The 13178-nt window shown below is 49.4% G+C and overlaps 1 protein-coding gene across 1 annotated transcript in view; it reads left to right on the top strand.

The window, feature by feature from the left end:
• Positions 1–464: 464 nt before the first annotated feature.
• The window catches only part of LOC129710042 (supervillin-like), a 139444-nt gene continuing 126730 nt past the window's right edge, over positions 465–13178 (top strand). Inside the window, 2 exon segments of the mRNA XM_055656726.1 lie at positions 465–1887; positions 4996–5033. Coding sequence (XP_055512701.1) covers positions 1796–1887; positions 4996–5033 — 130 coding nt within the window. The 5' untranslated portion in view covers positions 465–1795.

The raw sequence follows: 13178 nt of genomic DNA, 5'->3' as shown, positions 1-13178 counted from the left end.
GCGGAGCTGCGGACCTACTCACCATCACCACCAGCTGGCCGAATTCGGAGCGGTGGTGGCGCGCTGCTGCAACGCGACCCTCGGAGATTCGGAGGCTCCAACCGCAGGTCCGGTGGACAGTAATATCGGGACCCAGCGGGTCCCTGCTGGGAGACCGCTTTTCGGGGCTTCCGCAACGGCGACTTCACCCGCCCGTGTTGCGGGGTCGAAGAGTACCTGGAGCGGGCCTTACATCATCGCCCCACGCGGCTTGAAATGGCTGCGGGACTTTGCTAGCGCCCGCGGGTGGCTCCAACAACAAGACCCGGAGCGCGGCCTTGCATCGCCCGTCGCGGCGTAAATGGCCGCGGGGCAATTGCCATCGCCCGCCGGGGGCTTTGACTCTGACATCGGGAGGGGAATGGGGAGTGCAGGGGAGGGATAAGTGTTGTTGCCTTCTATCACAGCGACGAGGAGATGCGCTGTGATGGATGTCTGTGTAAATTGTGTTGTGGCTTGGGTCTTTTTTTCTTGTGTGTATGACTGCAGAAACAACATTTCATTTGAGCCTCTATGAGGTTCTAGTGACAAATAAATTGTATTGTGTATTGTGTAAATGCAGGAACTGTGATCTTGGTCATCATGGACACATCAAACTGAAGGGTCAGTTTCCATCCGTGTGGCTCTATGATCCTTCCGCCGTGGTAAACGCTCAGTAATGTACAAATGCCCGATCTGTTGCTGGAGCCCATCCTTGCTGCTCATTACACCCAGAACTCGTCAGGATCTCACCTCCAGTAGCCTTCTATCTGACTCTCTGTCTCCTCTGCTTGATCTTTGTCTTTTGTGCTTTGGTCTGGGTGAATTCGGCCTCATTGTAGTGGGGACAGACTGCAGGTGGCCACGATGATGCCTGTGTGGGCAGAAAGCCCCACAACAATCCACTCGGGATCCGATCACTAGGATAGGGAGTACCATATTCAGCTCCAGAGATTCAATCATGGAAACCTTGGAACATGGAAAGGACATTCAAAAAAGCTGGAGTAACGCAGTGGGTCAGGCAGCATCTCTGGAGAGAAGGATTAGGTGAGGTTTGGGGTGGAGACGGCTTTGTCATGACCTTGGGACATTGACAACACATTGGGTCCAGACTTCAGCTGTAAGTGTGTAAGAGTCAGCTGGGGATTTTAAGATGGAAAGAGGAATCGACCCAAAAGATAGAAAGGAGTGATGTAAGAGATGTCTGAGTCTGCAGTGCCACAGCTTGCTCTGCCGCAACCTTGGTTTAGATTACAGTGGGATGGCAGCACGCATTGACGATGAGACTTCACTCAATGTGTTCCTTTGTTGCAGCCTTGCTGAGGTGCACAGCAGTGAGCAGTTTTACACAATGCAACTGATTGTCTCCATTCAGAGCCTGGCTCAGTTAACCATTCAAGGCCAGAGTCCACGTATTGGAAATGTAAATGCTGGGTTCTGTTTAATCACCTACTACCTTGAGCTGACAGACAGACACAGACACAGACAGACAGACAGACACACAGCCACACAGCCACACAGACAGACACACAGACACACACACAGACAGACACAGAGCCAGGGGCATGTGGATGCTGCTCCTCCTCCCGCTCAAACCTCTCACTGCTCCTTCCCTCTGCCTTCCTCCACTCTCACCCCGCTGTCCCCTGTCCCTCCTTCTCCACGCTGCCTGTGTATGCTCGCCTGTCCTTCTCTCTCTCTCTCTTTCTCCTCAACTAGTGGTGACAGGGCTAATGACAGAGCCAGCACTGGGCAGGGAGCGGCTTCCAGCTGGGAGATGGGCCGAAAGGCCCGGCGCTACATCAACCCCGGGCTGAACCGCAAAGCATGCGATCGCTTGAAGACGCAGCCCCTGACGACCGCTGAACGGTAAGAGCCCTGAACGGTATGGGCAGGAACATCCATCCACCTTCACTTCAGAGACAGTTTAGAAGCCAGCAGCTTCCACACCGCTCTGTGAATGATCAAAACTACAAGCGCTGGAAATCCACAGTGAAAACCATGCTGGAAACACTCAGCAGGTCAGGCAGCATCTGTGCAGAGGCAAACAGTTAGTGTTCCAGGTCGTTAAATCTAACAAAGGATCTTTCACGGGAAATGGTGATTGTTTCTCTCTCCGCAGATGCTACCTGACCTGAAGTGTGTTTACAGCATTGTATGTCTTTACCTGCAGCACAACCTTCTTCTACTGGTGGATAAATGTAGCAGGCTGCGAATATCAGAGCCACAGACTACAGTAACGGAGCTTCATTGTACCTGATCCTGTCTCCTCCACACACCCCAGCATATCTTACTCATTACGGGATTTAACCCCTGATGGATATGAGGCTCACGTGGGTGTCGTGGACAATCTAGTCGACTGTTGCGGCATCACAATTATTCCCCATCCAATTCACATGCAGACATGGACCCTCTCGCGACACCCTGAGCAGGAATCCCTGTCATGCTTTGCTCTCTGCCTTTAACCTGGCACTGGAGTTCAATTCTTGGAGCTTGTGCTGTGGTCCAAGTGATATCAGTCACCGCAACACTGAGCAGAACTGTGAGCAAATGAAAAAGCAGGTCAGGCAGCATCTGTGGAGGGAATGGACAGAAAACATTTCGGGTCTGAAGAAGTCCCAACCTGTAATGTCATCTGAACATGCCCTCCATGAAGCTACCTGTCCTGATGAGTTCCTTCAATGCTTTTTGCTCAATATTCCAGCACCTGCAGTCTCGCGCCTCCATTTTACAACTCTGACATTTCCAGAGAGTATGCCTGCTTTGAAGAAGGGCACAAAGTGCTGGAGAAACTCGGGCAGCATCTGTGGACGACATGGATAGGTGGTGTTTCACGTCAGGACCCTTCTTCACACTGATTACAGCGGAGGCGAGAAAACTGGGTGGGGTGGGACAAAGCTTGGCAAGTGGTAGGTTGATAGAGATTGGGGTGGGGGGCAGTTGATTGGCAGATGGGTGGACAAATGCCAAAGATGAAAAGAAGAAAAGAGAAGGAGAGGTGAGACATGAAATGTGAAGCCAGAGGAAGAGATGTAGATGGAAGGGGATGCGTAGGAGGGGAGTGGGGTAGTGGCAAAAATGGGTGAACATCCAGATAGGGGAGGGTCTCACAGCCTTTCATCTCTGATCTTTGTCCAATCATAGCCAATAACCCCCCCCTTCCCATGTATCCACCTATCACATGCTAGGTTTTGACAGCCCCCACCACCACCACCTTTCCCACTTTCTTCCCCCCACTAGAATAAGTCTGAAGAATGGTCCCAACCCATATCGTCACATCTCATGATCTCCAGAGATGCTGCCTGACCTGCTGAGCTACTCCAGCACTTTGTGCCATTTTTTTGTAAACTGGCATCTGCAGTTCTTTGTGCTTAATTTGAAGTTGTTCTCTCTCTCTCTCCCCCCCCTTCCCCCTCCCCCCATCTGTGATTCTCACTGCCTCCCTGCTTAACGTGAAGAAGGCATCCAACCTGAAAGGTGTCCATTCCCTCCATTCCCTCCACGGCAGCTGCTTGGCTCACTGTGTTCTCCAGCACATTGCATCTGCAGTCTCCCATGTCTACACTTACTGAGCAGAATTGTGCGTTCCTGTAAAGATTTGTTAACTCCCGTCGCTTTCTCTCTATAACATGTACCCAGCTGCGAAGGCCCATGCACCATCACTTTCTACATGGCCAATGGTTCAATGTTTTTTCTGCTGTCATGTATGGACGGCACAGTGGAATTATTTTGCAAATCCCTCAAATGCCTGGTCACCATATTTAGGTGCAGTTTACAATGAAAAAGTCCGGTCTGCATGCTGGATATACTGGAGCACCCATGATGCATGTAGGCCAGGTGGCCCCCAGGCAGCTGCAGGCCCACGAACCACCCGGCCTCTCCTAACCCGACCCCCCCCCCTCTGTATCCAGGGGGCGCCTCCTGCAGCCGACCTCGACGTACAGATGGAAATACCTCTCCCACTGACCAACTCCTCACATCCATCATCACCTAGAGCTCCATCCACGACTCTCTGGCCTCCAGGGACATAATTGGCGGAGTAGAGAGAGTGATGGTGTACAGGCAGTGCCATCTGCAGGGACCTTCCCAGCTGTGACAGAGAGAAAGTGTTATTTAACAATGCTGCTGTGAGCCAGAGCTCTTTTCACAGTTCACTGGGCCTATGTGGTGAATGTGCAGCACTTCATGACCTTACCTCATTGTCCCAGCGTGAAACTCTCATGCACCTCTCCAATATTCCCACAGCTTCATAGTCCACTTTCCAAAGGGAGTGGGTTTTTTTTTTAACAGTCACAAAGAAAAGTGACCATGTGTTTCTACGCTACATGTTTACAGTGAGAATATCAGAACAGAGCCATGAGGAGAGAAATCAATGCTCTGTTTTCACAAAAGGATTTGAGAAATCTGAAACTCCCCTCCCCCAGTTACGGTGAATGCTGGAACATGGCAAATCTCTGTGCTAATTGATTTCTCAGAGTTTGTGCATTGAGTGTTGTCAAAGGCAAGCAGGGGCGGGGTGCAAGCCGGGGTGATTGTCTCGGTGGCAGTCTCAAGCGGGTCTACTCCTCACCCAATCTCCTTACTCTGAGTTTAAAGTCTTTAATGAATTTTCAGCATTGGTAAGGAATTTTCAGCAGCAGAATTTTCACTTTGACAGTGCTATTGTAGTTGAAGAAGGTGCCATGATTGATCCTCGATCTAAACGTTGCACGCTTGTCTGTGAAATCTGTTGAAAGAGGCACATATGTCACGCTTCTAACGCAAGGCAAGTAGAGAGTGATATCATCAGAGGAGAAGCACAATGGAAGTTGTTAACAGAGTCCCAGGGTTACAGGCCAGTGACGGTAAATAAAAGATATACGTTTTAAATTTACATGATTACGTGTTGAGAAATATGTGGGTTTTATGTTCTTCAACAACTTTCTCCACAGTTTGTCAGTGACTATTGTTCAGTCTCTCTCACTCCTTTGATTACAGGTCGTATGTGGTGAATGTAAACAAGGACATCAGTGAGGGTGAGTACTTCACAGATGCAACCACAGCCTTTAATCAATGTAGATGATCAGTGATGTGGACTCCAGGCTATAAGAGAATAGGAGTTTAGAATTAAATAAAGGTTTAACTACTAGAGATTATTGGAGAGTGGACCACACATTACAAGCTGGTTTCCCAAGGAAAGACACAAAGTGCTGGAGTAGCTGGAGAACATTGAGAGGTGATCTTCCAGCTCGAGACCCTTCGGGCACTGCAACCCAAAACGTCATCTATCCATGTTCTTCAGCGATGATGTTTGACTCACTGAATGACTCCAGCACTTTGTGTCTTTCCTTGCCACATTATATCCTCCACTGTCAATTCTAGCCATGTATCTGGTGGGAAGCTTACCATAAACATCTCATTGTCTGAAGAAGGGTCCCGACCCAAAACGTCACCAGAGATTTCTCCAGAGAGGCTGCCTGAACTGCTGAGTTACTCCTGCATTTTGTGTCTATCTTTGGTATAAACCAGCATCTGCAGTTCCTTGTTTGCACCAACTATCTCTTGTTTTTATTCTTCTCTCTTCTCCTCTTTAATTTTGTCTTCACCAATGTTAATTGTAATGTGAACGTCAGCATGTTGAACACCTCACACTCCTGCTGTCAACCAGTGTAGGCCTAGTTCCTCCACTGCCCGAGGGGTGTTTTTTATTAATCAAAAAATGTATTCAATTATTAAAAATAATATTACAATACAATAAAACAAACTAGAACCCACCAGCATAATACAAGACAAACCAATATACTAAATAAACTACTATACAAATATGTTACACTCCTTGTCCAGGATGCATTCCACGCCCCCCCCCCCCCCCCCCCCCCCCCCCCCCCCCGCGGTGCCCAGTGGTCCCCGAAATCCCCCGTGGACGGCGCGTAGCCCCTCCCCAACATCGTGCGGATGTAACCCCTAAAATGGGGCAGGCAGCTGGCTCGGGCACAGCCCTCTTCCTCCTGGCGCCGTGACTCAGCTTGGCCAGGCCCAGGAGCAACCCAACCAGGACATCGTCAGCCCTACCCTCTCCCCTACGCACAGGGTGTCCAAAGATGAGGATGGTGGGTGTAAAATGCAGCCAGAAGGCGAGGAGCAGCCCCTTTAGATATTCAAACAGTGGCTGCAGCCTCACGCACTCCATGTACACGTGGTACACAGACTCTTCCAGCCCACAAAAGTGGCAGGCGGCTGGCGAGTCTGTGAACCGTGAGAGAAACAGGTTGCAGGGAACTCCTCGGTGCAGTGCTCTCCACCCCAGGTCCCCAAGGTAGAGGGGGAGAATCCCTGCGAAGAGAGTCCCCCACCGGGGGCCCTCCTCGTGACCGGAAGGCAACACCGACCGCCACTTGATGTCCAGATGGCCTGAGGGGTGTTGGCAGGCTGCTAGCTGTTACCTTGGTGTGGGGATGGGAGCTTGGTGTGGGGACGGGAGCTTGGTGTAGGGATGGGAGCTTGGTGTGGGGACGGGAGCTTGGTGTAGGGATGGGAGCTTGGTGTAGGGATGGGAGCTTGGTGTAGGGATGGGAGCATGGTGTAGGGATGGGAGCTTGGTGTAGGGATGGGAGCTTGGTGTAGGGATGGGAGCTTGGTGTAGGGATGGGAGCTTGGTGTAGGGATGGGAGCATGGTGTAGGGATGGGAGCTTGGTGTAGGGATGGGAGCTTGGTGTAGGGATGGGAGCTTGGTGTAGGGATGGGAGCTTGGTGTAGGGATGGGAGCTTGGTGGGAGCTTGGTGTAGGGATGGGAGCTTGGTGTGGGGACGGGAGCTTGGTGTAGGGACGGGAGCTTGGTGTAGGGATGGGAGCTTGGTGTGGGGATGGGAGCATGGTGTAGGGATGGGAGCTTGGTGTAGGGATGGGAGCTTGGTGTAGGGATGGGAGCTTGGTGTAGGGATGGGAGCTTGGTGTGATTGCAGAGGTTGGAGTCATCCCTGTACCACAAGTAGGAACCGCAACCTAGAACCTTTCTTTGGGGACAGCACAACTTTAACAATAATAACTTAACCCAAATGCTCAAAGTAGATTACACAGGGACTTGGTGAGACAGCAACTGGAGTACTCTGGGCAGTTTTAGTCTCTTAACCAAAGAAAGGTTTAGATGTAATCACCGTTGAGGGAAGTACAGACTAATTGTGGGTTGGCAGGATTTGAGTACGAGGAGAGATTGGGTCGACACGATTGAGGCAGACACAATCATGACAAGCTGGACAGACTGGTTGTAGGGAGGAGGTGTCACCAAGCTGGGGGTCAAGGATGAGGAGTCATAGTCTCAGCATCTGGGGTCAATAATGTGGGACAGAGATAAGGAGAAGTTTCTTCCCTCAGAGTGCGGAATTCTCCACCACGAAGGTGATGGAGACAGTGTTTGTTGAATACAAGGAGATGCTGTTTATGTCCAAACATCTAACAAAAAGTGAAGATGTGGAGAGCATGGATTATCAGCCACGATTGTATAGAATGGCAGAGCAGATGTGAAGGGATGAATGGCCTACTCCCGCTCCTGTTTCTCCTATGTTTTTAAACCTGATCGGGCATCTACACCTGGAGAGCTGGGCGGGTTCTGGCTCTGGTCTAGGTTTGTTGGACAATGACTCGAGATGAAAAGACCAAAAGTGTGTGACAAAAGGATTGAAGAGTTTTGAATTGTGAAGCTAGAGGAAGGAATGTGGGTGGAATTGGGACGCCCTGTACCACTCTAGGGTGGGCCACGCTCCAATTATATGCTGTACAATACTGTGACTCAACACCCAAATATTCACGGCAACCTTAGGACCCAGAGGCATTGGGTTACACTGCTTCACAGGCAGACACAGAGTAACAGTGATGAAGGAAAATCGGTGCCAACAATGGCTGCCCCTACTTTCATTGATCATCATTACTTTTTGCATATCTCTCACTTATTTGTTCTTTATATCACCGTCCATATATCTTTTTTCCCTTTTCCCTGACTCCATCTGAAGAAGGGTTTCAACCCCAAACGTCACCTATTCCTTTTCTCCAGAGATGCTGCCTGACCCACTGAGTTACTCCAGCTTTTTGTGTCTATCTCTGGTATAAACCAGATCTGCAGTTGCTTCCTACACAGAGTACCAACCCATGGTGTGAGTCATGTAGGATGCACAGTCACTGTCGTCTGTAAGACAATGGATAGGGCGAAGCAGGGGATTAAGGTACCTGAGTCTAAGCTGCAGTGTTGGGGTGTTTGGCTGCACTGTGATAGGGATGGGACATACTTCTGTGTGTTAAGAAATAGCCAAGAAGAAATTCAACTTCTTAACGATGATTTTTATCAGAGTTATGTGACTGTTACCTGAGATGAAACATGATAGCAAACGTTTGCTGCTTTTCTTTTCACTTGTCGCAGTGTTTGTGCAGGTACTTCCTGGAGTGAGTCACGCTTGTTTCAGTGTTCCTCTGTCCAGTGTGAATAAAACATTGTGATGTGTGTATAAATAACCTCACTCTCCAGTGTTGCCAGGTGCAGTCCCATCACCACTTCCCATAAGCTCACCTCTCACTGGTCACTGACAAACCAAGCAGCCTTTCACAAGTTGTTGGGAGGAACTGCAGATGACGGTTTAAACCGAGGATAGACACAAAAACCTGGAGCAACTCAGTGGGCCAGGCCAGCATCTCTGGAGAGAAGCAATAGGTGACGTTTCGGGTCAAGACCCTTCTTCAGACTGAGAGTCAGGGGAAAGGGAAATTAGAGAAATAGACGGTGATATTGAACAAATTAATTTAAAAAATGTTTAAAAAGTACCGATGATCAGGGAAATATGGAGCCCACAATGGTCCATTCAGACAGACAGTGAGAGTGAGACTAGTGGGATGCCGAAGGGGCGGGGGGGGGGGGGGACGGAGAGCGAAGGGTACGTGAAGCGAAATAAATCAATATTCATTCCTCTGTGAAGCTTCTGGAATGCTGTTTGCTCCCAGCTGGGTGGATTTAAAGAGACACTCACACTGCCCCTCGTCATGCCTGCACTCTGCAGCTGGCTGCTCATCTCTCCCCCTCCACAGACACGTCTGAATGCACCTCTGCAGCCAACACAAAACCTGCAGCCCCTGGGCTATCAGAGCTTGCACGGGCTCCTGTCCAATTTGTTGCAAGATAAGCAGATAGGTGGATGGGCTACAGAGCCCTGTGACAGTGGGTGAGAATGCCGAGAGAGATTTTGTTCTGTTTATTGTCACGTGTACCGAGGTACAGTGAAAAGCTTTGTTTGCCTGCCAACCAGTCAGCGGCAAGAACATACGTGATTACAATCGAGCCGTCCACAGTGTACAGATACATGATTAAGGGAATAACGTGAATATCATTAAGTGCAAGACAGTGCAATAAAGTCCAATCAAAGATAGTCCGAGGGTGACAAATGAGATGGATGGCAGCTTAGGAGTGGGTTAGAAAGGCTCTTGGTCAGCTGTTCCTGTCTCAACCTTCTCCCACATGGCAGTCACCCAGTAAATGCAGATCACAAACGCTGCTGAAAATATGAAATTAAAAATACGCTGGGAATACAGCTGGTAGAGCTGCTACTTCACAGCACCAGAGATGCGGCTTTGATCCTAAAGGGCCTGTCCCACTTGTGTGTCCTTGGCATGCAAATTACGTGACCTCGTGGTCGCGTGGAGACGCATGGGCATTGTATGGCCCCGCGGGGCCGGTCCCACTTAGAAGCGTGGAGGGGTATGTAGTTGTGCGCGACATCGCGCGGGGCTCCGAAATTTTTGTAGTGAATTAAATCTTCGCTCGCCAACGGCCTGTCGCGGAACTGATGGCCAAAGTGGGACAAGCCCAAGATCCTGGCGTGACGCAATGTCTCACCTTCAACAGCAGCAGAAGCAGGCAAACGATCGCCGAACTCGGCCTGGGGCTCACGGCCATTGCGGTCCGGATCCGCCCCCACTTCTACTCCCAGAGCAGTGCCAAGAAAATTGAAGATAGACACAAATTGCAGGAGTAACTCAGCGGGACTGGCAGCATCTCTGGAGAGAAGCAATGGGTGACGTTTTGGGTCAAGACCCTTCTTTTCAGACTGAAGAAGAGTCTCGACACGAAACGTCACCCATTGCTTCTCACCAGAGATGCTGCCGGTCCCGCTGAGTTACTCCAGCTTTGTGTCCATCTTCAAATGACGTCACGCGCTCCAGACGGCTGTGCTTACGCATGTCATCATGCCGGACCTTCGCGGAACCGTCGCTGCTCAACGCGACCATGAGGTCGCATAATTTGCGTGCCAAGGACACGTAAGTGGGACAGGCCCTTAACTCTGGATGTTCTCTGTGTGGAGTTTGCACATTTCCCCTGTGACCATGTGGGTTCCCACCAAAACACCTGCAGGTTTAATTGGCCTCTGTAAATTATCCCAAATGTGCAGGGAGTGGATGAGAAATTGGGATAACAGAACTACTATGGGTGGGTGTGTAATTGTCGGCGTGGACTGTTTCTTTCAATCATTCAATTAATAGGGACAGCAGGGGAACTCTTGGCAGTGATTGTGGGAGAGAGAGTTGATCAGAGAATATCATGTAATGCCATAAATATATCATGGATTCCATGCCATGGATAAATGCAATGAAAAAGGATTTCAGGTGAATTGTTAAGGGAGAAACTGAAAGGCAGTAACATTACAGAAGCAAACAGATTTCAGCTGCCACACAGTGATAGTCAGAAGCAAGGTGGGTCTGTTAGGGATAAATGTGCTGATGCTTAGATCTTCGGAGGTGGCACAGTCGTGTAAACAAAAATCCTGGGCTTGATAGGTACAGGAGTTGAGTACGAAAGCAGTGGCTATGATGAAGCTTGATGAAGTTCTGGTTTGGTTACGGCTTGTGCCACATTGTGGTGAGCGTGCATTTGAAGACCCTGGAGCAGATGCAGTCATTTACCAGAACTTTGCCGAAGAGATGAAGGATCGCCATGGCAATGATAGGGCGGAGTATCTGGAGTTGTCTTCCTTGGGCTTGGAGAAGAAGGGAGGTTGAGGGTAGATTTGAATATAGAGCAGTACAGCACAGACACAGGCCTTTACACATGCAATGTCCACACCGAACATGATGCCAAGTTCAACTCATCTCCTCTGCCTGCAGTCATCCACATCCATTCATCCTCATATCTAATGGCCTCTTAAATACCTCTGGCATATCTCGCGGTGCTGGCTCGAAGGACCGAATGGCCTCCTCCTGCACCTATTTTCTATCTGCCTCCACCATCAGCCCTGGCAGCAAGTGTTGTTGACTTGGACTTTACTGGCTGTGAGGTGATGGAAGCAAAGACATTAGCGATTCCAACTGAAAGTTGAATGAGTACTTGAGTAAAATAAACTCGGAGGGCAATTGGATAGTTTTATTTTCCTCTTTACATCCCCCCTCAGCTAATTAGCTTACTTTCTTGTAATGAAGCCTCATCTGATGTGCATTGTTCTCCCAGTAACCTCCCTCCCACAAGGAGCTCTGCCCATGGTTCTCCATGCTGCCCCTTGTGCAAGGGTACCTAGCCCGTGTCGGAAACCTCTCCTCAAAGACCTGCCATGGTTCACTCTGAGTTCTCCAGTCAAGCATTGGTTCCAGAGATAAATCATGGGAACTGACTAGATTACAATTGTAATTAATTTATTAGCCAAGTGTGAAACATACAAGGAATTTGATTTGCTTCCTTAAAATGGGAGCTGGCAGTCTGCACTGTGCTGGGATGCCAGGCAACATGCTGGATCTCTCTGCTGCATCTTGCTTGTTGCACAGTCCGGCAAGTGGCAATGACAACTTGTGCAAAGGCATAAAAATGCGCTGACCAGCACATTAACACTATCCTATACCCACTAGGGACAATATTTACATTTACCAAGCCAATTAACCTACAACCCTGTATGTCTTTACGAAGGTCTTGGAGAAAACCCGCGCAGATCACGGGGAGAAGGTACAAACTCCGTACAGACAGCACCCGTACTCAGGTCTGAACCCGGGTCTCTGGTGCTGCATTCGCTGTAAGGCAGCAACTCTACCGCTGCGCCACCATGACTGCCTTTGGTGATGTTCAAAGGCCATTTGCAAAGAGTTTCCTGGATCTCTGCCTAAGATATGCCGACTGGCATGCCTACTGAGTCTCTCAAACCTACTGAATGGCTGTCCTGTCCAAACACCATGATGAGTGCAGAGTGGCACAATGGCACTGTCAGCAGAGCGACTGCCTCATGACTCCAGCAATTCACGTTTGATTCTGGCTCCATTGTGTCCATGTGAAATCTGCTCCTTGTCCTCGTGTGACTTACTCCTGGGTGCTCCAGTTTCCTCCCATATTCCCCCAGCATGCTGGCGGCTAGGCGAATAGGCCACTGCCAATTCTGTGGCCGGTGACTCAGGGTGCAGTGATGGGATGTGAGAAAGAATCGGGTGCAAGGAATTAAGTGATGGAATGGGAGGTTCTGAGACCAACATAGACAGATTGTCTGAATGACCTTCTTCTATACGTAATAGAGTATTGGCGTATGAAAAACAGTAGCTGATATTAAAACAGTTATTACATTTCAATCGGGGGGTTTACCTGAGTTAACAGTCAGCCACATGGTGGCGCAATGGTAGAGTTGCTGCGCCAGAGACCCAGGTTCGATCCTGACTACGGCTGTTGTATATACGTTCTCCCTCTGACAATATTGGCTTTCTCTGGATGCTCCAGTTTCCTCCCATATTCCAAAGACGTGCAGCTTTGTAGGTTAATTGACTGCCATAAATTGACCCTAGTGTGTAAGATGCGAGTCTGGGATAACGGGTGTTTGTTGGTCTGCAAGAACTCGGTGAAACAAAGAGATTGTTTCCACATTGTACCTCTAAACTACGTAAACCAACAAAACTATTTTTTAACCAAGGAATTTCATGGGCAAAGGGACAAAGCCAAATTTACAGAGTCATGAGATTTTCGGTGGCATGGTGCGTAACGGTAGAGTTGCTGCCTTACAGCACCAGGACTCGGGATCAATCCTCACTATGGGTACTGTCTATATAGAGCTTGTTTGTTCTCCCGAATTACCTACAGGTGTGTAGCCTAATTGGCTTTGGTAAAATTGTAAATTGTCCCTAGTGTGTGTAGGATAGTGTTAGTGTGCGGGGATCGCCCGTTGGAGCAGATTCAGTGGG

This window comes from Leucoraja erinacea, chromosome 27, assembly GCF_028641065.1.
Source record: "Leucoraja erinacea ecotype New England chromosome 27, Leri_hhj_1, whole genome shotgun sequence".
In the NCBI taxonomy this organism is placed as follows: Eukaryota; Metazoa; Chordata; class Chondrichthyes; order Rajiformes; family Rajidae; genus Leucoraja; species Leucoraja erinaceus.
This window is presented reverse-complemented; position numbering and strand designations above follow the sequence as displayed.